Source organism: Peromyscus leucopus, chromosome 15 (genome assembly GCF_004664715.2).
Source record: "Peromyscus leucopus breed LL Stock chromosome 15, UCI_PerLeu_2.1, whole genome shotgun sequence".
In the NCBI taxonomy this organism is placed as follows: Eukaryota; Metazoa; Chordata; class Mammalia; order Rodentia; family Cricetidae; genus Peromyscus; species Peromyscus leucopus.
Genome location: NC_051076.1, coordinates 63413421 through 63439146, shown reverse-complemented (window position 1 = coordinate 63439146; position 25726 = coordinate 63413421). Strand labels below are relative to the sequence as shown.

At 38.9% G+C, this 25726-nt stretch overlaps 1 protein-coding gene across 2 annotated transcripts in view; it reads right to left on the bottom strand.

Moving 5' to 3' along the window:
* Actr3 (actin related protein 3) overlaps positions 1–25726 on the bottom strand; it is a 46374-nt gene that overhangs the window by 9056 nt on the left and 11592 nt on the right. For both annotated transcript variants that reach the window (XM_028874911.1, XM_028874912.2), the window contains 7 exons: positions 19058–19113; positions 17025–17149; positions 11287–11397; positions 7848–7943; positions 6259–6366; positions 4462–4605; positions 2067–2240 (listed from right to left, as the gene is read on the bottom strand). In XM_028874911.1, coding sequence (XP_028730744.1) covers positions 2067–2240; positions 4462–4605; positions 6259–6366; positions 7848–7943; positions 11287–11397; positions 17025–17149; positions 19058–19113 — 814 coding nt within the window. The remainder of the gene's footprint in view (positions 1–2066; positions 2241–4461; positions 4606–6258; positions 6367–7847; positions 7944–11286; positions 11398–17024; positions 17150–19057; positions 19114–25726) is intronic.

Sequence of the window (25726 nt, the reverse complement as noted above, 5' to 3'; positions counted from 1 at the left end):
CCAGTTCTCTCCATAGGAGTCCACCAAATGCTTTTTCCTCATCAAGACTTCTGCTTAATCTATTCTTAAGAATAGAATATTCTTCAGAAAACAGCTTCCTGAGCTATTTTTGTCCTACCTAAAAGTAACGAAAGCACACAGGGGTATCAAAGTCCCTTAAATGAACCTCGCAGACTACTAATCACTTCCTTCATCCCTCCCTTTTTCCTGTGTCTGCAAACCTTTACCCACCATGTAGGAGCCTTTCTGGGACATAACAAGGTTTCATCTCCTCTGCTTTATCAGTAAATCTAGGAACAAATGATCTTTACCTGACAAAAACTGGACAGTATGAATGAATAAGACACAGGACACAAGTCAAAGTATCCCACACAAGAGAAAAGGGAAGAGGCAATGGGACCCTCCAGACTGAAAGAGAAGGATTAGGACTCTATAGAAAGTCTAGAAAGCTCCATAATCCAGAAATTTTAATTTACAAATAAATTATGCATTTACATATCCTGAGAAGAGATTTTCCTGATCATCACTTTAAAAGTGAACAAATGAGCTGCTAATGACCACGTGGTAACCGGCACAGGCTAGGAGCTGGTCACAGGGCATGCACAGGGCTCAAGCAGACAGAAGCGCTGTGACTTAACTCAAGTGTCAGGGAGTACTGGGGCACAGAGGGAACACAGGGACAACAGGGAGAGAAGAGGCAGTTATCTTCCATAGCTCCAAGTCAATACAAAATAAACTAGGATGTCAAGGCTGCAAATCCCACGAACTCAGATGTTCTGTTGTTGGCTTTGCTTTCCTTTGGGACGGGATGGGATGGGGGGGGGGGGGGGGGTGGAGTGGGGGGTAGGGAGGTCTCACTGTGGAGCCCAAGATGGCCTCAAACTCTAGACTCTCGTGCCTTAGCTTCTAGAGGGATGAGATTCTACAACTGTAGCACCATGCTCAGCTAAGGAAAGGTGGACACAGACTCATCTGTTCTGACTGCACTACTTATTCTGACTGCAACGCCACACTTTGCTTCAAAGATCTAAGTTACTCAAGTTATAGATTCTTCATATTCTTATCCTTCTCACATCTAAGCCAAATTGCTACATCGTTGGACCTCCATTTTCCTTCACCTCCTTTCTCTATGACACAGTCATTTATTTACCTGAAACACTGCAGTAAGCTTACATGCTTCCAACCTGTTCCCATCATTGTTCTGACCGAAAACCACCTTTCTTTATTGTACACAAATCTGTCATTTCCACATTAGATTTCCAGACTATGATGTAAGATAAAGAGCCCCCAACCGCTGGGCTGACACCATTTGTCACTCTCTGAGAAGTTTCCCTGGCTCTCCCAAGCAGACTTATGCACTCTCCTTCTATCCCTCAACACACATGCCCATCTGTGAAAGCAACTACTCTTGTTTAACTGCCTTTCTTACTCTCTCAACTCAAAAAGAGTAAGACTAAATAATCCTTCAGCTTTCAATATCCAATGCTTAATCTGAGACCATGAAAGTCATTGCCAATAATAAGTGAAGAAAAAAAAAAAACCCAAAACTGTTCTTGATGCTATACAAGCACAGCAGACATTGAGTATTAAAATTCTAATGGAGCTAAATTCCTAATACCAAGTTACCGGAAGGCTTTGTTATTATTTTAGACTATCACACCCATTTGTTGTTTTAAGACTGTCTTTATGTCTTTAGATCCCACAGGTCAGAGACAATGCTCCAGCTGGGACAGTAACTGCGGTCTGCACACAGTCATTTTATACTGGGTGCAGGCTTTGCGGAGTCTTCCCCACGGTTTCAGTCATTACAAACTGGAAAGGCTACCCTCTTCCCTGCTCTTCCATGAGCCATAAAGACTGAAGAGGTAGGATGACAGATAAGGCTGCTTTAAGAGGAGCTGTTTCTCAGGGGAGGGATGGGGTATGGCAGAAACCATTCTGTGCTGCTTTAGGACACTAAAGAAAGTTTCTGAGATTGATTCTCTCTCAATTTCCTTAACTTTCTGCTGCATATTTCAAAGCAACTCCATTTAAAAACAAACAAACCATCAACTACCAAGCGTTACCTCTGGGTGGAAAAAGATCTCCGGCCCCAGGAATCTCTCGTAGCCAACGTCAATGGAGAACTCTTTCTTGGAGATGGCGTTGACCCCGGTGTACTGTTTGATCCACTTGGACCCATCAGTGTCATACTTGTTAAACTCTTTCACTAAATCTGGGCAGACATAACTATAGCGTTCCTAAAAAGCAAATAAAGAAACAAAAGTAATTTTTCCTCTTGTTTTAGGTAATGTTAAGAAAAAGAAGATAGTGTATAGTATATCAATCAAACAGAATTGAATGAAAACCATTTTTATTAAATTTAATTAGGTAATTTTGATAGGTGAAAATTTAATGCTAGAATATCATATTGTGTAGTACAAATGAATGGCTCATCCATACATAGTTTCTGACTCCATTAACACAACTAAAATATGAAAGACTAGACTTGGTCTTAACTATTTTAATGTTACTTTATGAAAACATTCATTAAAGTCTTCACCATCTACTATGTCCATAACAGAATAGAATGTTCTAGAAAAGTGAAAAAGCACATGCAAATAAAAAAGAATAGCTATACCTACACAAATTAAAATGGTCTTTTATGCCTAAGTGGAACAAAACTAATTCTTATCAAGGTAATGAATAAAGAAAGAAATATGAAAATGTAAGCTACTCTGCTGTTATCTGCAAGACTGAATTAACATGTGATTATCTGTGACTGTGTCACATCGCTTCTATCCCTCTGGCAATTTATTTAAATAACATACACAATTTCCTGTAATTTTGCACATCAAGGACTCTTCCTCCCAAGGTAGCTGAAAATATTATCACAAATAACAAAAAGATATAAAAAGCCTATTATGATGTGGCACTGTGGTGACGCACACCTTTAATCCCAGCACTGGGGAGGCAGAGGCAGGAGGATCTTCTGTGAGTTAGAGGCCAGCCTGGGCTATATAGTGAGACCTGTCTCAATCCCTCCACAAAAGGAAAGACTCCTAGGAAAAATGAACAAGTTCATTATCTTACACATCTCTCCATGAAGGTGGGAATTTCATGAAGAGATGTTTTTTTAAAAGACCTTCAGCTCAAGCAATCTTCCCTGAAATAAATTTAAATTCCTAGCAGATTTTCATTTGCTTTCTTTGATTTAATGCTATAGATTTCCCAAAGTTGAAAGTAGTAGTGTTTGTATTCATTTTTGTTCATCCGTATTTAGTAGTTTGGGTTGTCTGACAGTTTCTCTGTTTATCACTGGCTGTCTTAGAATTTGCTATGTAGACCAGGTAGTCCTCCAGCTCACAGAGCTCTATCTGCTTCTGCCTCCCAAGTACCAGGATTAAAGGTGTGTGCCACCATGCACAGTTCTACATATTTAGTTTTCAGGTTACCAACTTGAGAAAAAGTTTGGAAACCATTTTGTAGTTTCTTTAATACACAGGAAGTAGTCAAAGCATCTTTATACCTAAGCTTGAAAGAACAAAGACACCTCCACAAATGTCATACAAAGAGATGCAAATAAATGGAGTTATTTTTGCAAAGGCAGTTTTATATATTCAAACATGAGAACTACAGAAATTTTTGGTTTTGTGGATAAATGACAAACTCAAAAGCAATGCCAAAATAGGGAAAATATTTTGATTGCTTGCATGAAAGACTGACATAATAAACAATGCATATAGTCAAAAACCTAATCAAGTACCTCATATGCCCATCACAGTGTCTGTCCATGTTCCACATCACTTGAGTAACACACTGCATCTACACTACAGAGCTCAACAAGAGTTGAGCTCAACAGAAAACTATTAGGATTAAAATAAACATCATGTGGTAGTGGCACATGCTTTTAATCCCAGAACTCAGGAGGCAGAGGCAGGCGGATCTCTGGGAGTTCAAGGCTAGCCTGGTCCACAGAGTGAGTTCCAGGACAGCCAGGGCTACACAGAAAAACCTTGTCTCAAAAACAAAAAATAAAATAAAATAAATACTTCAGAATAAACTGAGATGTAATGATTTCTGGGTAAAATACATCCTTACTTTTTTTTTTTTTTTTTTTGGTTTTTCGAGACTGGGTTTCTCTGTGTAGCTTTGCGCCTTTTCCTGGAACTCACTTGGTAGCCCAGGCTGGCCTCGAAATCACAGAGATCCGCCTGGCTCTGCCTCCTGAGTGCTGGGATTAAAGGCGTGTGCCACCACCACCCGTCGAAATCTTTACTTTTAATAAAAGGAACAACCACAAAATCTATGTTTAAATACTCTCAATATGAACATGGAGAGAATACACAAAGGGTTTGTGAGAAATACAGAGAAAACAACTTAGAAGGGTCACTTTGGCTGAGAGAACTTGGGTCAGAGAATTCTTTGCCAGCAGTCAAGCACGTGACTAATTTCCAGCTGAACCATGCAGATAGAGCTTACCTTCACTGCTTTGGCAGTTTCCAGGGACTGTTCTGGGGGGATCCCTACTTCTCGGTCTCGCAGCAGTTGCTGAATAAAGTATGTTATATCTCTTCCCGCAATTGGAATGTGTTTGATACAGCTGCCGATGACATACCCTTCAGCCTGCAGGCAAGAGAACAGGGTCAACTTCACTTGTGTGTTCTCAGCGGTGTAAGAATGGCTTAGTGAGGAACGCACTTGCTTCAAAGCCTGAAAACCTGAGTCCAATCCCTATAATCCACATAAAGGTGGAAGGAGAACCAACTCCACTCACATGCCCTGGCACAAGCATGCCCTACCCCACTCCCATATAATAGTTCTGAAAATTAATTGATCAAAATATTAAGATCTATTTCTTAGCCAGATGTGGCAAGCATGCCAAAAATCCCAGCATCTGAAAGGCTGGGGTAGGATTCAGGGTGTCTTCCTCAAGACAGTGTCTCTGACTGAACCAGAACCTTGCTGTTTTCAGCTAGGCCATTGAGTTCTTGGGCTACACTGTCTCTGCTTCCCACTGCTGTGATTATGCATGTACAGTTCTGTGCTCCTTCCTATGTGGGTGCTAGGGACCTGAACATAGTCTCCATCCTTCCAGTACAAACACTCTTACCCAAGTCATCCCCATGCCCACAACTATTTTAGATATACCACTAAGAAAGAAAAGGAGCTATTGAGTAAGTTACACAAAGCTATTAAATTCTAGGCACATCCTAATAAGATACTGAAGATACTCAAAGTAAACAAAAGGGGATATCTCCACACAGTGAATGTGGAGGCCCACAGAGGTTTCCTAGTGAGATCTGAGCTTGCTTTACCCATCAAAGCTGCATAAGAAGACGGCTTGACCATGTGTGTGGTTACCAGGTATTTGGAAGGGTCTGCACTTGGATGTGTGGTATGCTTTGATCTAGTAAGAGGAGGTCTACTACCCTGCTGCTTGGCATTCCTTTCAAAAGCCCTTTAGAAGAGACAGAGGGGTCCTGCAGTGGGTAAGGATCCAGGCACTCCTGAGCTATCCTGTGTTTCTAACTGTCTCTCTCCCCTCTATCCTTCTATCTAAATATTTCTCACTTCTCCCTCCTCAGGAGTACCCTGGGGTAAAAGCAGGAGCGGGTCTCCCACAAGTGAAATATGACTTAGCAACATAAAGAAATGAAGTAGTACACCCACTATACATAGATGATCTTGTAAACATTTGTCTAAATGAACAAAGCCTGTCACAAAGACCTGAGTATGTAATTCCACTTCTATGAAGTTGCTGGCCAGGCCAACTATTCACCCAGAAAACCCGGGGTTGGCGGGTGTAATGTGCACCACACCTGGAAGCTGTCATGTGCTATCTGAGCTCACTGAGAACTTGCCCTCCTGTGTGCTCTCATCTTGCTCCTCCAAGGCCCATGGTGGCAGCTAAGATTCTTAGCACAGATTATTCTGCCACTTTCCTAGGTCTTTAAGTGAAAATCAAATCTGAAGTTGATCATGCCATACTGTGTGAGGTCCACTGTCCTCATCTCTGTGACCTTCATCAGTTACAAACCTAACTGTTTAGGGCACAGTATGACAGGGAGCTGGCTTTGTCTCCTTTCAGAACTGTTGATGCTCTTAAGACCTCGGCTCTTACCATCCTTAAGAACCTCAAGAGGTCCATGATGGTGGCTCAGGAAAACAGCACAAAGAGTTAGTTTCTCAGTCTTATAAAGGAAGGTGTCATTAATTCCTATCATTTACTTCTAGGTGTACTTTTTCACATTCTCTTAACAATTCTTCTGTCCTTACCACAGGAATGACATGAGTGACTCCATCTCCACTGTCTATTACTGTACCCGTCAGCGTCCTCTCTCCTACTTGTCTTGAGGTCCAGGATGCAGCTAAGGCAAGAACAGCCTAGAAAAAAATGAGAGAGACAAAAATACACTGTTAAAGAATCACTAGGGATGCAAGTCTCTAGAAGTAACCTATAATGATACTGCATACGGTCCACAGTTCACTCAGAGAAGTTCATGGTCTTTTATTGCATCAGGCCACTTAGAAAGTTCGGTTTATGAGGATCTCTCTTCCTAGACACAACCAACAGTGACCCGTACCATGTGCACCACTACATTGCCCAAACTTTTAAACATATCATTACTCAGACTAACACAAAGTACCAAGGTCTCCAATCGGCCTAAGTCAGCATTACTCTGAAGAACTCAGACTCCAAGTTCCTAAATGCAATCTGCAGTTAGCACTGTACAAGTACCTAACTGCAAACACCACACACACTTCAGACACCCTGGTTAACTAGAAAATCAATGACACACAACACCATTTTTTCCTACCAAGAATCTCGTCATAGCCAATAGAAAACAATTCTTTCCTAAAATAAAAAAATGTTCTTGTAAACTAAGAACATCATTTTAAAAAGCTAATTTCTTACAATCAAAATATATGAGTAGGAATTAAACACAACACTAACTTTGCCCACTTGCAATGTAACACCAGGTCCCTCCTTTACTTTAAACTCAACGATAATCTAGCTTAAGACTCCTGAGACTCCAGCCATGAGCCACCATACCTGCCTCACCACCCTAATCTAACAAAAAATCATTGCAGTAATACAATGACTGCTTATCACCACACAATATTTCTAAAGGTTTTACACTGAAATTTTTCATGTAGTGTAAGAAAGAAAGAAACAAAGCTGTTTGAAACTTAATTTTGAAATATCCTTTTTAGGTAAAGTTCAAATCTATCATTTACAGTTAGAAACTGTCTTCTGATCATTTCCACAAGTCTTCTATAAACAATTAGGATCCCAAACTAGAATATGTATATATTACTATACTGGGTTACAGAAATCTTACTGACTACTGTACATCAACAAAAAGGAACAGATGTTAAACTAGTGAATGAAAAGCCCTGAGGAAACTAGGGAAGTGCAGCACTAAGGAGCCTACAGCACAAGTCCAACGCCAACCTAGGCTACACTGCAAGACCACAGACTCAAAGAATCCCACCAAACAAAGCAGTCAGAAGTCAGGCATGAGAGAAGATGCATGTAATCCAGCACTGAAGCAGGAGGACTACAAGTTCAAGACCAGCCTAAATTACTAAATAAGACCCTGTAGACTGATTGGATGAATGGATAGATATAGATGGGTGAGGAAAAAAGGAAGAAGGGAGGGAGACAGAGAGGGATTTTTTTTTCTTTCTGTCTATAAATATTACCTCCCTTTCCTAACTGTTTCTAAATTATCAGATCAGGAGAATATGGTACAATGTGAATTATGGTAAAGCTTTCTGGGAAAAGAGAGACGCATGGCTAGGAGTAAATTAAGCCTGGATAAAATGTAAACGCCAAGCTTAAATAAGTATGAGTCACTTACCTGCACAGCAATGTACAAGCCTGGAACATTGAAGGACTCGAACATTATTTCAGCAGTATATTCCCTGTTTTCTGGAGTATTCAGTGGAGGTTCAGTCTATTGAATTGAAAAATATTTTAAAAAGACAACAATGTGAGATCATTTTGAAACTTTTAATTTCTCAAGGGAAAATAATTTATAAAGTAATTTGAAAGGCATGAAATTCAGACACAAAGATTACAGGAAAACTACAGAGCATTAAAGCAGACCTACACATATACACATCAAATTAGTATGTTCTCTCCGTGTCTGTACGCTCCTTCTACTTTTGCTTTGGATCTTTTTTTCCTGTTTGTTTTGTTCCATGCTGACTTATTTTTATTTTATTTTTTAGAAACCTATTTATATTCTAATGAGATAGAAAAGAAAAAGTGTGGATTTGGGTGGGAAAGTCAGGAAGATTTGTGAAGCATGAGGGAGGGGAATATAATTAGAACAGATTGTATTGGAGAAAATTATTTTCAACTAAAAAAAAACTGGTGTTCAATATCATTACAAGTCACCCAAAACTGAAAATTGAAACCAAGCCAGGATGCCTGTATACTCACTAAGACTAAAGTTAAAAAGATTAACACACTAAATGCAGGCGGGAATGCAATAGCAACCCAATTAAGTGTGTTATATGAAGAGTAGCCCTAGGCCAGAGCTCTAAACCAGCTAAGTGTCTGTCCTGCAGCAGAGCAAGTCCACAAAAGAAATGAAAATAAGTATCTAAAGAGACAAGAATGTTCAAACAGCCAGACTGTCATAGTTGAAAATACTGAACTGTATGACACAAGTTCTACTATAGCACATCTTATATGACTTCATTTATGTAAAACTCAAATATAGGTGAAATTAATCTTATTTGTTAAAAAAAATTAAAACGAACGAAACAGTGGTTTGAAGGGCATGGAGGGAATGAGAGCATAAATTAACTAGAAAAGGCATTGATAATATGTTACTTACACTGCTACTTACACAACTGTCAAACCTAACAGGGAGCCAACCATCTATTTCTGAATACTACTTCTCAGGGACACGTCTATAAGCGTTCACTGCACTAAGTATGCTCTGTGGCTATTTTCACTCTACAGTAGGGCTGAATAGCTGTGACAGAACCCATTATGCTCTCATTTCATCTCTTCGGTGTCTACACAGACTACAAAGGCAAATTCATTCTTTCTTTCTTTCTTTCTATCTATCTATCTATCTATCTATCTATCTATCTCTATCTGGTCCTTTTTCTTTTGCCAAGGCTGGTCAAAATTCATAAAATGGTTCAGATTTGTGATTTTTTATAATATACAAATTTTATATGAAAAAGAATAACCATAAACAGCCGGGCGGTGGTGGTGGCGGCGGCGGCGCACGCTTTTAATCCCAGCACTCGGGAGGCAGAGGCAGGCGGATCTCTGTGAGTTCGAGGCCAGCCTGGTCTACCAAGTGAGTTCCAGGAAAGGCACAAAGCTACACAAAGAAACCCTGTCTCGAAAAAAAAAACAAAAAACAAAACAAGAATAACCATAAACAAATAATAAACTGTTTAATGATGGACATACTGTTTAAGAATGAAATGATTCTCATCTAAATGAAGCTTATTTTGATGTGATTCAAAAACAAAGCAGACTAACAAATGGATAAACAGATGTATGTCAAAGCAATTTGCTACATATCTACTTATACTGAAATGTTATCACTGAACTTAGGTTGTAGGTATATAGGTGTCCATAGGAATATTCTTTCAACTTTCCATATAGTCCAGCTACAAATGGTATTCACAAAGCACCATAATTAAACACTGACTACTGGATTAGCAAAAACTCATGTCCAAGTATAAAGAAGACACAAAAGACAACCATTTTGTGTTGTAAGAAAATAAAACAGAGAAAAAGGAAACATTCATCTATTCTACTAGAAAGTTCGCAGTAGTTATCAAATATTTTAAAAACAGTAAGAGGGGCTGGAGGAATTACTCAGTAGTTAAGAGCATTTATTGATCTAGGCTCAGTTCCCAGCACCCACATGGAAGCTCACAATCCTCTGTAACTTCAGTTCCAGTGGACCTGATGTCTTCTTCTGGCCTCTGAAGGCAGGCACACAATATACACACATGCAGGCAAAGTAATCACACAGGAAAATAAAATAAATATTTAAAACAATTTTAAAAACCAAGAAACATTGTTTAAAAAAGCATTTGCTTTTAAAGCTATGAACACAAATTACTTATTTTTTAAAAGTTCAAATATTAAATGACACTGTACTTTTACTGTTAAAAAATAATCAATGAGCCAGGTAGTGGTGACTTGAGCCTTTAATCCCAGTACTTGGGAGGCAGATGCAGGTGATCTCTGAGTTTGAGGCCAGCCTGGTCTACAGTGAGTTCCAGGACAGCCAGGAAGACACACACACACAGAAACCCTGTCTTAAAAAACAAAAAAACAAAAAAAAAAAAAAAAAAAAAAGAAAAAAAAAAAAAAAAACAAAAAAAAAAAAAAGAAAGAAAGAAAGAAAGAAAACCAACAAGGTGGTGACCTGACCTTTACCAAGGAGGTACTATAGACTTAATATTAGTATTAGAAAAGCAAAGTACCACGTTTACTTTTTGAAAGAGAGATCACCTGCTTTGCATCTTGCCTCTGGAGGTAATTATGACAGCTGAGGTAAAATTGGCAGTTGCAGACTTGTGTGCTCAAGCCTTCATTGCCAGCTGACCAGCTCCTTGAGAGGAGACTGGATCACGAGGGCTTTGATCCCACCAACTGATTTATCCACTGACTAATTAGATGAATGAACTGTGAAGAGGTGGGGGTCTGGGTAGAGTCAGTCACCAGGGTCATACATGGTCTTGTATCTGCCTCCCTTACCCCGAGGTCCAGCCCTTTGCTCCATCACTTCCCACAGAGATGCTCTGTTTTACAAGCACGGGCCCGGGAGCAATGGAGCCAAACTGTAGATATATAAGCCTCAGAAACTATGAGCTGAAAACTTGCTTCCCTTAGATTTTTTTTTGCCAGTGCCAAACAAACAAACAAACAAACAAGATGATTATTTCCTGGCCATATCTTAATGATTACATATTAATTATCAAAAGCATTTGTGATTACACTGTAGTGCTTGACCACATTGCTACTTCTCCACAGTCTGCAGCCAGATGGTCTTAAGGATGACACAGTTTTATATAACAAAGTCTTTCAGATATGACAAGTTAAAACATGATCAAATATGCTTGCTAATGCTACCAGAGATCATTAAAACGTTCTTCACAATTTTCCCAGTAGGCTAGGCATCGGGACATATGCCTGTTAACCCAGCATTTAGGAGGGTAAGGCAGAATGATCCTGAATACAAAGCCATCCTGGGCTTACAAATCCAATCTCAAAAAAGGGGGAGTTCCCAATAAAACATAATGTGTACTTACCAAAAGAAAGTAATGGTCTTCAGGTTCTGCCCTTAAATACTTAAAAATCACTTGCTCCATAAACCTTTCCATCAAGTCCCAATCTTCAACTATACCATGGCGGATTGGCCACTAGTAAAACAAAATTCACAATTAAGTCTTAATAATTTCAAGAAAACAGACCTATAAATACAAACTAGAGCCTATGAGCTCATTAGTAGATACTAGAAAAAGGTGTATTTCTTTAGGTGTGATGTTGCCACAGGTCATCTTAGGCTATACATGCTTAAGTAGAAATATACATACTTAGAGAAATGAAATTACTTTTAGAGTGGACATTCTGGGGGTTAAAAACATAAGATGAATATGTCAAAAATGTTAAACTTTATCCTAATATCCTTAGTCTTCAATAATTAGCTCATTAACTAATACCTGTTGTATATCTAACATATAATACACATTTGGTAACTGGATATGGTGGTACACATTTGTCATTTTAGCAGGAGGACTGTTGTAGAATATTATTAGGTGTGTTCCTTTTGTTTATGTTGCATTTGTTTAACTCTGTGAAGCTGTGATACTGTGCCTGTGTAAAACACCTGATGGTCTAATAAAGACCTGAATGGCCAATAGTGAGGTGAGAGAAATAAGTAGGGCTGGCAGGCAGAGAGAAAAACAGAAGAAATCTGGGAGGAGGGGGAGAATAAGCCAGAGAACAAGGAGAGGAGGACACTAGGGGCCAGCCACCCAGCCACCCAGCCAGTTACAGAGTAAGAGTGAAAGTAAGATTACAGAAGTAAGAGAAGGAAAACAAGCCCAGAGGCAAAAGGTAGATGCGATAATTTAAAGTTAAGAAAAGCTGGCAAGAAACAAGCTGAGCTAAGGCCAGGCATTTACAATTAAGAATAAGCCTCTGTGTGTGATTTATTTGGGAGCTGGGTGGCGGGCCCCCTAAAAGTGCAAAAACAGCCACAACATTTTGGTGTTCCAATGTGGGACTAGAGCAAAAGAAAATCCAACAACAGAGGACTGCTTGAGCGCACAAGTTTGAGAGTACTCTAAGCAACAATGAGATAATACCTCAAAATAATTATAATAACAAATCAGTAAATAAAACATTGTTAAATATACAACAGCTAGAATAATAAATAAGTACATATGATTTAATTTGGGAGACTATCCAGGTTTATATTGAACCCGGGCAACCCATGAGTGTGTCTACAAGCTTTTAAATTTCACAAACATACACGGGTTACACACCACATCAAGTGCTAGCCTACAGGTAATTTTCAACATCAGACTGTGTCACACTCCCTCATGACAATGTTTCTTTTGTAAAGTTGGTTGCCAGCTGTTACTATGATAACAAACAAGTATACAAAACAAAATTCACTTTTAAAGCAAGAAACAGAAGTAGCAATGTCCAATCCATTCCACTGTAAGACAGCTGCTCAAAGCCTATCAAGCAAAGCATATCAATGGGAACTGTTAATCATGAAGTAAAGATAACTTCCTTTCAACTTAAGTTGCCTTTTTTATGTGGCTACTATAACGCTTAAACCTTGCTAGTTACTTAATAATAAACAACTGTTGTAGAATATTATAACTAGGCCAAGATGTGTTACATTTGTTTATGCTGCGGAATATTACTTTAACTGTGTAAAGGTGTGTTAAATCATCTGTTTATGCGGTATTTGTTTAATTATGTAAAAATGTGTTGCTGTTTGACCTTGCCTGCCTAAGGCACTTGTCTGCTCTAGTAAAAAGGTGAATGGCCAATAGTAGACAGGAAAGGGATAGGCAGGGCTGGTGGGTAGATAGAATAAGTAGGAGGAGAAATCTGGTCTTGAGAGAGAAGGAGCGAGGAGAGAAACAGGGGGAGACACCCGGGGCCAGCCAGGCAGCCGCTAACCAGCAGACACATAGTAGAACATAGAGAAAGAAAGGCAAAAATCCCCAAGGCAAAAGGTAGATGAAGAGAAACATATTAATTTAAGTTAAAGAAAAAAAGCTAGCCAGAAAAGAGCATAAGCTAAGACCGAGCATTCATAACTAATAATCTAAGTCTCCATGGCATGATCTAGGAGCTGGTCGGTGGTCCAAAAAAATTAAAAGCCTGCTACAAACAACTGTCACATACATTCTTTTTCAAAATCTAGGTGGCACTTTGAAAATGTTACAGAATATAAAAAGCACCAAGAAAGCTCCTGAATCTCTCACAGATTACCTTTCACACATTCAACACCTAAGTATCAATGAGATAATCCTGTGTTGGTCCTGAGTACCCTTGGTCTCAATACTTTATAAGGCATGTTACTGTTATTTGAAAAGAACTTCCCTTGTTTGGGCCATCTACACTAACCACTCTGCTCATCTCAACACTCCACAGATCACTTTTCAATGTTCTCACTACACTGACCTCACCTTCCCCGAGGCACTCTTTCCCTGAGCAGTAGGTGATGCCCAGTATCATCCAAAGAAAAAGAAGACATCAAGAGAGGAATTGAATCTCCTTCACCAAATCTGTAAACTTCTATGTTAGCAATACTCCCTGCAATTATGTATACATGGTTATCTGTCTGTGTGTTATGCACATATAAGTGCAGGTGCCTGAGAGTACAGAAGAGGGGAGAGGGGGTCTTCTCCCTTGAGGTGGAGTGACAGGCAGTAGTGAGCAGAAGGCCTTATGCAAGAACAGTATGCACTCGTAATCACTGACCCAGCTCTCAAGCTCCCACCCTATCTAATTCATCATCAGAGTAAATTCCTCCAGCTTTCTTTAAGACCTTGTTATATGCCCCTTCTTTCAGTTTTCTGAGCAGAATTTAGCATTAAACATCTCTTCCATCTTAATTCTGCAACTTATCCTTTCATCTCTCTCTCCCATCACAGCCTAACCTCATGAAATAGTACCCCCACTGTTACTCCTTCCTGATCTACCATTCACAAAGCTACATTCATCCAGCTTTACTATACTTGTACCTCCACAGACATCTTATTTGATATCCCATGCTGTTTATCTCTGTCCCTCTCCAGTCAAGCCTAATTAGTACACTTCTCAGGCTTCTCTCCTGCTACACACTCCCCTAGGTAACAGTATTCACCTCCTAAAGTAACTGATACCTCCTTTATCTCTATCCTTATCCATCTATTTTCTGAGCTCCAAAGCCCACACAACAGACTGTCTGGCAATATGTGAGCAGCCTCACAGGTACTTCGAATACACTACATTCGAAATTAAGCTTATTCTCTCCTCTATATACCCCCCCAGTGTTTCTACTTTAATGTCCTTAATTTCAGGAGTAACTAAGAATACCCTTAACTACCTATCTAGTTACCAACAGTGCCTTTGTCAAACATTCCTTGTTAATCCTTAAATATCCACTTTCTTATTTTTCTTAAAAAATAAACTTCAACATACTATTGACTAAGACTTTTAGATTTCTATGCCAACAATAAAAAAAAAAGAAGTGGTGGATCATGGCAAATGACACAGTAAAATGCAATCCAGAGACCAGAATCAAATGGGAAATTTTATTAGACATCTGCTTTTTTCCCCATAAGTAAACATCAAGAAAAGAAAGAGAGAAAATCCATATGCAGAAAGAGAAGTTATGGGTCAAAAGACTCATGAGACTCAACAGCTAAATCCAGTGGAAAATTCTTATTTTAACCATGGCCAGACATTAACCAATTATGGAACACTCAGAGAAATGTACTACACTCTGACTAAAACCACAAGATGCTGTGAATAGGCAAGTACTTTGAAGTGACTGACCAAAAAATAATTGGGGAATGGAATAAAAAGTAAGATTAGTTATAAATTTGTAATTGCCAAAGGGGAGTGATAGGCATGTGTGGTCAATATATTTTCTTTCTTTCTTTCTTTCTTTCTTTCTCTTTCTTTCTTTCTCTCTCTTTCTTCTCTCTCTCTTTCTTTCTCTCTCTCTCTTTCTCTCTCTCTCTTTCTTTCTTTCTCTCTCTTTCTTTCTCTCTCTCTTTCTCTCTCTTTCTTTCTCTTTCTTTCTCTATCTTTTTCTCTCTCTTTCTCTCTTTCTTTCTCTCTCTCTCCCTCCCTCCCCCCTCCCTCCCTCCCTCCTTTCTTCTTTCCTTCTTCCTTCCTTCCTTCCTTCCTTCCTTCTTTCTTTTATTAATTTGTTTTGTTGTTGTTATGAGACAGAGTCTCACTATGCAGCCCTGGCTGGCCGGGAACTTGCTATAGAGACCAGATTGGCCTCAAACTCACAAAGATCTTCTGCTTCTGCATCCCAAGGTCTGGTGCCACACTTAACCCTTTACTTTTAGTTATGAATTTTTCTGTAACATTTAATGTACACATGTGAACAAATGCATGCACATGCGTGTACACACACACACACACACACACACACACACACACACACACACTTTATCTTTATCCTTACTGCCATTACCCTAGTGTAGCGGTTCTCAACCTGTGAGTTGATATCCTGCATATCAGATATTTACATTATGATTCACAACAGTAGCAAAATTACTGTTATGAAGTAGCAATGAAATAATTTTATGGTTGGGGATCTCCACAACATGAAGAATTGTATTAAAGGGTCACAGCAATAAGAAGGTTGAGAACCACGGCCTTAGACGAAGTCACTAAAACCACTTGCCATATCTCATTATCCCACAATCATACGTGCCTCCCTCAAATAATATATCCTCACTATTTGAGGACTACAAGACCTTCTTTATATTCATCCTCTAATCAAGGTCCACAATAATCCTGAAGTACTAACAACTCCATTATATAGATAAATAACTAAAACACAGAAAGTTAAGGTACTAGATGATACCAGAGCTAGCAAGAAACACAGCCAGAATTTGGGTTTGAACAGGCAGCCTTATTAACACTGTTCATCCAGTATATCCATGAATGTTGCCCACAGGGTGGAAGTGGCTCCCATGCAGCCTCTGGATTTCAGGAATATGAGCGATGCTGCTCCCCATCTTCCTCATATGCCTTCTTATATACTGGCCTCTCTGCCTAATGACTGTCTGTATATCTCACCTAACTCCTATTTTATTCTTCAAGACTTGGCTTAATGACTTATCTCTCAAGGACTGCTAAATCCCCAACTAGGCTAGCTCCACCTGTGGGACACATGCAGAACATCCTATCCTGATTCCCTTCTGTCAACTTCATACTCATGGGGAGGAAGTTGTTTCTTGCTACTTTTTTAGCACAAAGCAAAAACTGCAGTTTTATCTTTATGTATGGTAGGGCAGTTATTTCATTTAAAATTACAAAGGAAGGAAAGCTCAAAGGAGGAAATGAATGGTTGGAAGTGCTTACCTTCCAGGAAGGCTAGAGCAGTGGCTATGGAAAGGACAGGGAAGAAAAGAGGCAGAAAAACATTCGCAGTTGTAGCAATATGGAGAAGAGAGAAAAATCCACCTCTACTGAGGGCCCTGGGAGGCAATGCCCATGGAAAAGTAAACCCACTCACTTCAGTATGTTAAAGCCATGGGGGAAGGAGAATTTCTATGGCCAGGAAGATGAGAACAGAGCTAGATGTGGCGGCACACCTTTAACCCCAGCACTCAAGAGGCAAAAGCAGGCAAATCTCTGAGTTCAAGGTCAGTCTGGTCTACATAGCCAGTTCCAGGCAAGACCCTGACTCAAAACTGCTAAAGCAAGAACAAGAAACTGATGCAAGAGAGCATCAAGTCCCGATCCGAGTGAGACAGCACAGCAACTGCCTGGACCACTCTCAGACACATACCTTTGTTGCATAGGTGGGTTTTTCTATTGCTTCATCACCAATGAAGAAGTCTAGGTCATCCACACCTTTCATCACTCTCCTCTGGGCTTGATCACCTACTTTTGCAGACTCTTTGATTGCAATACCTTTGAAATAAGTTAATAAGACATTTTAAATTTTTCATCTTTTCAAATGAACCAAACTTTTAACCTGCCCTTCTTTAATTATAAAGTGTGATTAAAAACAACAACAAATAGAATATTTAAACAGCTAAACTAAGGAATTAAAGTCATAAGAAACCTGTGACAAAATTCATTTTATACAATGACACCTCATCTTCCTCTCAGGGACAAGGCCTCAAGTACAAAATCCCAAAAAAAATATTACTATGGGATTGTTTCAACTATGTTTTCAAAAACTATTAAATCTATTTTGATTCTAATTGGGTATATATGTGTTCCTAGGGTTCACGCATGTCAGGCATATACTTCCACCAAGCTATATACCAGCCCTTAAATTTTTTACTTTTGAGACACAGTTCACTAAGCTACCCTGACAGTCTTGAACTTGGAACCCCCCTGTCTCAGCTTTCCAAGTAATGAGTGTGTTGCAATCCTTTGCCACCAACCCTTAGCTTCATTCTGAATAAAAATATAATCCTGGAAGGCCAAAGAGATGGCTCAGTGGATAAAAGCACTGTTCCACAAGTCTCAGGACCTAAATTCAACCTCCAGAATCCTCTGGTAGAAGGAGAGAACTGACTCACCAGAAAGTAATCCTGACCTCTGTTTACACTATGTCCACTATGCAACCATACTCACATACATACACATAATAATTAAAAGTAAAATTATAATCTTATAAAAATACAAAGCTTGATGGACAATCAAGAAATTAAAAGTGAAAAACACTAACCAACAGTAGGAGAAAATCTGCAAAAAGAACTTCTAAAAGCAAGCTTTCTTGACATCTCTACTTAGTCTCTTCTTATTCTTGTCCACTAGGGATCTGTTAAATTTTAGTTCCATATAGGAAAAGACACCTCAATAAATTTAAGAAAACTCATAGTAATCCCTCTAAATAATTTCAGAAATCTGTCTATTCCCAGAGGTAAAATCTGTTATGTACATTTAGGGGCTGGAGAGATGGCTTGGTGGTTAAGGGCGCTTACAGTTCACCTAGAGGACCCACATCAAGTTCTTGGCACACTCAGCCGTCACAACTCCAGCTCTAGGAGATCAGATGCTCTCTTGTGTCTCCCACAGGCACCCATACATACATGGCAGACACATACACACAAGAATAAAAATAAAAACATAATTGTTTTTTAAAACCTGTTACATAGTCTTTAAGTTTTAATTTTCTGAATTCAAGTTAGGCATCTTCATTCAATATAATTATGCAAATAACCCTAAGTTGATGGAAATCAAAAATACGAAACTAATGTTGAACACAAGATACACCTTTACTAACAAACATACCTCTAACAATCCAAATCTTCTAAAATTATTACGGTCAGAAGAAAGTTAACAAAAGCAAGGAAAAACAAAAGTTCCCAAAGACAATATTACCAGCACAGTATGCTTATAGGATATCAGGAAACAGTGAGGCTGCTGAGCAGAGGATGACAAGCTCTTCATCTTCAAACACTGCCACTTGCAGTGGATGTCTATAGGATAGGTCTTGCAAATAGTAATCACACCTCTTGCTGAAGTACAGTCACTTTATCTGAACTACAGGGCTGGGGTTGTGCTACTTAATAACCAGTTACCGCCACACAAGGTAGCAAGCAATATCCTCAAAGCAGAAAACTGTTTAATTATCAACCCACTACTGGGTTTTGTTTTGTTTTCCTTAAAGAGACACTTAGCAGATTTGGTAAACAGCTGAAATGAATAGTTAAGAGATTTGGAAATAAGGTTCCATTTAGGACCAGGCAATCATGTTTCTAAATGCCTGATTCTGATAGAATAGCATGCTTGATGAGTTATTTTACTTTGATAGTGAAGAAGACCTTTAAATCAGCTCATCTACAGATTAAAAGAAATACTTACATGATGGGATGATAAACTGTGGTTCTGTATTTCCAGCATATCCTAGTTTTGTATATCTGCAAAATAAAAATGTCATAAAATTTCATTAATCTCAGTATGTATTCTTAGATTTTTGTTAAAAAGTGGGATTTTACTATACATATCATACAATATTCAAAAGCTTAGTTCACTTAGCATCTCTGCCTTGAAAACTATCAAAAGCACTAGCTGGGAAGTGATGGCGGACACCTTTAATCCCAGCACTCAAGAGGCAGAGGCAGGCAGGCAGGCAGGCCTGCCTCTGCTACAGAGTGAATTCCAAGAAAACAAGGGCTGTTACACAGAGAAACCCTCTCTCAAAAAACATAAAAATTAAGAAAAGGGGGAGGGGGGAAGAAACAAAAAAGAATAAAAAGAAAATTATCAAAATCACATATAGTCACTGTCTGTTTCATTCTGCAGTATTGTGGACCAAACCATGAGGCTCTGTGCATGCTAGGCAGATGCTCGATGACTGAGCGACAAACTCAAATGCCTACTGCTTTTTAAAAAAGAACATTTATGTATGTATGAATACATGTATGTGTACCATGGTGCAGGTGTGGAAGTCAGGGGACAACTTTCAGGAGTTAGTTCTCTCTTTCCACCATATAGGTCCCAAGGACTGAACTTAAATCATAGGGCTTGACAGGAAGAGCCTTTTTAAGTTTACTCATTTACTGCATGCACGCTCTCTCTCTTATCATGTGGATCCAGACAGAGAGAACTCCACAGGTAATCAGGTTTCACAGCAAGCACCTTTACTCACTCAGCCCTCTCACTAACCACTACCACTTCAAGAAATTGTTACTAGAGGACTATTATTACTACATGTGTGAAACAACATGCAAAACAATCCTCTACAACCTTGTCTGTAACAGAAGACACTGGAAACAACATAAGGGGAAGCAGCTCCACACTCAGTTTACACTGTGAATACTACGCAGCTCCAACAAGACCGAGGAAGCTTTTCTATACTGACTAAAACACTCTCAGACATACTGGGGTAACTGAACAAAGCAAGGTGCAGATCCATGAGCAAAGTGTGCTATATCTGCATAAAAGTGAAGTAAACACAAGGGACAAATGAACAATAAGAACATATGAAATACATTTGACAATCTAGACGCAGAATGTCTCTAAAATGTATGAGGTAAGGAATTTTGGTTGCATCTAGGGGAGCAAAGCAAGTAGAATACAGAAAGGAGATGAAGGTTTTCTTTTAATTATCTGTCATTTCATATCCTTGAGTGTTTTACTATTCAAACAAATGATTTTTTAATGTTTTGATTCAGTGTTTCATCTATATTATTAAAACAAAAACTACTAAAATAATAAAAATTCTAATAATTAGAAGTCATAATGGCGCTTTGACAACATGCTGGGAGCTACTTAAGAGAGACGGACAAACCATTAACTACAAATAGGCTTTAGAAAGTAAGTCACAACGGTGTGTATTAGTCCATACTACAACGGTTTGTATTAGTCCATACTCAAACTTCCTAAATAGAAGTAACTTGCTGTGACATCACTGAACTCTGATAATTAGAAAAGAAAACTTTTCTAATATGAAAGAAGAACCAACTCTGGGGATGGTCAGCCCCAAACTAAGTTCAACAATTGAGTATACTAAACAGATTCAACCATAAAATACTAAGAGAAACACAAGACTGTCCAAAACATGATACTGCTCTGTTGACTAAACCTTCAAGTATTTCCCACTGTCTATGCTTTTGTTTCTAAAGCAAAACTCTGCAACAAATACGATGATGTTCCTTTAATATGGGATGCCTAATAACCTCTTCCAGCTGTTCTAATGCTGTGTTAGCCTCCCTGGCACAGAACAGCTGAGAGCTTCTGAAGAGCTTGGCTCATCTCATGCCACTGAGCGTCTATTAACCCTGCTCTGACCACATCTGACGACTGCTCTCCAGCCCTCAACACAACCGTTACACTCCTACTCATCTTGCAAAATTCAGGGTATGTGTGTATCAACTACCTGTTTGAAAGCTTTCACAACCTCTCCAGACAGCCAAATGCCCTTTCATTATTTAATAATTTCCGAGACTTGATCCCATCTGTAAAAAGGGTTAACTGGTCTTTCACAAGGATTAAACAAGATAACACAGTAAAGTATTTACCACAGTATACACAGCACACACAAGTATCAGTCCTAATTCTATTTTCCAGATATTCTCTCCACAGTCCATTACTTACATCATCTTAAATCACATAAATACCTTAAGTTGAAAACTTACATAGTTATGACAATCATCTTTTTATAAGTCAACTGAGACTTTTATATTGTAGTTAATATCTGATACTCTTTCACATCAAAGTAGTACTTTATTCTTCCAATCCAAAATTTCTTCCTAATGTTAAATCTTTACATGTAGAAAAAAACAGAACTCCCAATAATATCTAGAAGTGGACATTTCTGAACTGTGCACAGGTCTGCAGACAGTAATCAATAGTGTTCCCTTGCATAAAAACTACCACAAGCTGACATGAACATGTTCCTCCCAGGAGATTCCATGACACTAACCATAAGCAGTCAGAAACAAGACTGTGCACATTAAATGTGAACAGTACCACTCAAGTCCAGGTTGTCACTGCACTAAAGCAGCGGTTCTCAACCTTCCCAATGCTGTGAGTGACCCTTTAATACAGTTCCTAATGTTGTAGTGATCCCAACCATAACATTTCCTTGCTAATTCGTAACTGTAACTTTGCTACTGTTATGAATCATAACATAAATGTCTAATATGAAGGATACTGGATTTGCAGCCCCTATGAAAGGGTCAATTGACCCCAAAGGGATAGTGACCCACAGGCTGAGACCCACTGCACTAAAGGGAGAGGACCCAAGGTATACCTTGTTCTCCTGAATAAATGGAACAGAATACATCATAGAAAACTGAGGACTTGTCTAATACAAGACAACCTCAAACTGCATGAGCCAGAAACCCTCAAACAGGATGTCTTGCTTTTAAGTCTGGCACTCCTACAAAACAGAAGAAAATAATCTCTACAAATCACTGACTAACCCCAAAATCTTAAAATGATAATCTACTGCCTGCAAGATAAGATTTGTTTCAGTTTCTCTAAAATTAGTCAATTTTTAAAACAGTTAATACAGTCCCCACCAAATTAAAACCAAAAAGTAGGAAACTGAGGAGATGGCTCAGTGGTTAAGAACACAGGCTGTTTGTTCTTCCAGGGACCTGGGTTTCATTCCCAGCACCCATGTGGCAAGTCACAAGCATCTCTAACTGCAGTACCAGATGATCCAACTTCCTCTTTGGGCCTCTGAGGGCACCAGGCACACATGTGGTGTATAGACATACATGCAGGCAAAATACCCATAACATACAAAATAAATAAATGAGTAAATAAAGTTTTTAAAATTGGATCCGGTGCTCTGATTCCCTGAAATAAGTAGTGTATTTAATTAGTCAGACAATTAGTCCCCACTAAACCCCTCATATGAAAAACCAGAAGACAATCCCAAAGTTTGTTAACTATCAGATAAAGACTGGACATCAGCTTTGACTACTACGATGAAGTAAAAGAATAGTACTCTATCTGATAACAAGGAAGAAATCACCAGAAACATGAAAATTATACCAAGGACAAATGGAAACAGGTTAGGTTTTAAAAAACAAACAAACAAACAAACAAAAAGTCTCCTATAAAGACCATTGAGGAAACACAACAGCAAAATGAAAAAGTTAAAAAATTAGGAAACTTGAAAGCACATCAGCAGATAGTATCCATTCTGGAAGCAGGGAAAGAGGTAAGAAAAAGACTGGACCCCTGGGGCTCGGGATACAATACCAAAAAGTGACATGTTTGCAGCCATGGTTAAGAACCTTCCAAATTTAGTTACATACTTGAGAGACCTCAAACATTTAAATGCCAGGAAAATTACACTTAGGCACATCACAGTCAAATTACTGAAGATAAAAGATAAAGATTTGTGGAATATGACAGTCATTTGTAAAGAAACAAAGAATGGTGTTTAGGGCTGGGAGGTGAAAGGAATAGAAAGATGCTGATAGACACAAACTTTCAATTACAAAAGTAATTACTAAATAATATGAAAAATAATTACAAGAATAATTATTCATAATAATTACCTAAGGAACAGCGTGGTAACTACGGCTAATAGTAATGTACCGCATATTCGAAATTTGCTTAAGGTACCACACATAAAGGTAGAATGCAATTATGTGCTAGGGACTGGATATGTTACTTTGTAGGAATCATTGCATATGGTGCACTTACAGCACTATTTATACACCTTAAATACATACTAAAAATAAATCATTCTTTTGGGAGACATTTAATTCTTTACTGGGCTATGTTTTGCCTGTGTGGATACCTATGTAAGAGTGTCGGGGCCCCTGGAACTGTAGTTACAGACAATTGTGAGCCACCACATGGGTATTGGGCATTGAACCCGGGTCCTTTGGAAGAGCAGTCAGTGCTCTTAATTGCTGAGCCATCTCTCCAGCCAGAGATGTTTAATTTGAATGGTGATTCTCCAGCAAAGTTGGTAGCATCCTGATGCTGTCACTACTCACTCAGTTTGTGTACTTGTTTTTTGTATTGCTTATATTATATTGAGTCACCTCCAACAGTTCAAAAATATGTCCAAATACGTCTACACAGAGAAATCATACTTAGTGACTATTTCAAAACATGTCAAAGACACACACACAAGCACCAAAACCCTAGGATCAACTACTAACAAAGAAACACATGTGTTGGGAGCTTAAGCTAGTCAAACAAAGTAAGAGAACATCACTGTTTTTCTCTTCCAGAAGAGCAACACCAGAAACAGGAGTCGCTATCTCCAACTAACAGGATGGGGGGGGGGCTTTGATTTTTAAATTTCTATCATTATTTCTTAAGTGTTCTATCCATGCATGAGTACTACTTTTAAGCAATTCCTGAGTAAGTACTATACGCTTATGAAGAAATTTTAATGAATACAAAATAAAATTAAAGGTAATTCTCTCCCATAGCTACCCCTACCTGCTCAGTAGTCACCCCATCAAGTTCTCTTGTATTCTCGAGCTAGCTCAGGCACAGATGCATGTGTGTATGCTGTTACATACGCAAATTATGAATCCACTTTATTTCTTTATACTTAGCTATACTGAGAAAAGTATCCCTATATCATGGAATAAAAATGGCAAAGCTGTCTTACTAAATTTTATGAAACCTATAAGGACAGTATAACATTTTTGAGAAAGTCAACCAAAAATGTTTCTCTATGGCCTAGGAAATTTTCAGAAGAGACTTTTTCTAGACTAGAACAGCCACCACGGTAGATGAGCACACCTCAACAACGCTGATTTTGGCTTCTAAAGTTTAGGGGAATGGGCCTGCACCTAGGGATGGGAATCCAGAAGACAGAATTCCAAACACTTCTGAAGTTACCAAGTCTAGATAACTGAAATAACGGCAGGAGAAATATCAGCCAGTTGGGAGACAGGGGAGACCTAAACTGCTTAAAACACACACACACACACACACACACACACACACACACACACACACACGATGTTTTATGCAAGAACTGGTGGTGTGACACAGTCCAGGAAGGAGAGAATCTGGAGATTCACTGGCAAAGCTCCCCTGGTCTTCAAAACCATAAAAGGGTGAAATAAATATGTGAACATCAGCAGGCAATAATTCAGTATAGACATCTATTATATTATTCACTGTATACTGCTAAAAGAAACCCAACTATACAAAAACACTTTTTAGTAAAGTCAGTATCCTTATACTGTAAAATGCATTAGCATCCCTTCCTTTCGACATGACTATACCTTCTACAAACTGTGATGTTTTGTTATTACAACCATGCAGCTGACAAGGGTTCTCTGACTTAATACAGCAGTTTGTACGTTATTTTTTGCTTTCAAAAGCACCTCACAACAAAAGGTACTTGAAGATAGCAACAGATCATAAATATGAAAGTACTTAATGGGAATAAGAATCAATGTTAAAATGAACTCGATGAAAGGCTGTGGTAAAAGCCAAAGAACAGCAAATACACTATTCCTCTGCAGTGGGTGACTCTGCAGTCTACAAAAAGGAAAAAGGGCAGGGCACCCAAGCCCCACTTATCCCCAAATCCAACTTGGAAAGGCTGGGAATGAACCTCAGTGGTAGTGGATTTATACAGTACAAACCATGCCTTAGGTTCAATGCCCAGTATCACAAGGTAGGGTGAGGAGGGGAGTCAAAGATGGCACTTGTTTGTTTTCTTTCTTTCCGAATTTCACAACTTTTACAGCAGACAGCACAACACAACAAACACAAGGTCATAGCACATGGAAGGTCTTCATCCCACTAATTCTGTGAAGCCATTTTCTACAATTTCTCAGTAGCTGAAAGAAGCCTATGAAAAGCCTGTTTCTGCCTTTACATGGCATAAAACATTGCACACAACTTGAAGCTATGATTATCCAACTGGAAATGAAAGCGGTCTTCAGATGAATCCCAATGCACCCCCTGTAAAGAGCTTGGCTTTAGCTTTGCCACAGCTTTCTTCACTCTGGACCCAAACTCCAAGGGCAAAATCTAGGGTTAGGAACTTTAGAATAAGAATGTCCGAGCTATTTCACAGAACTTGCC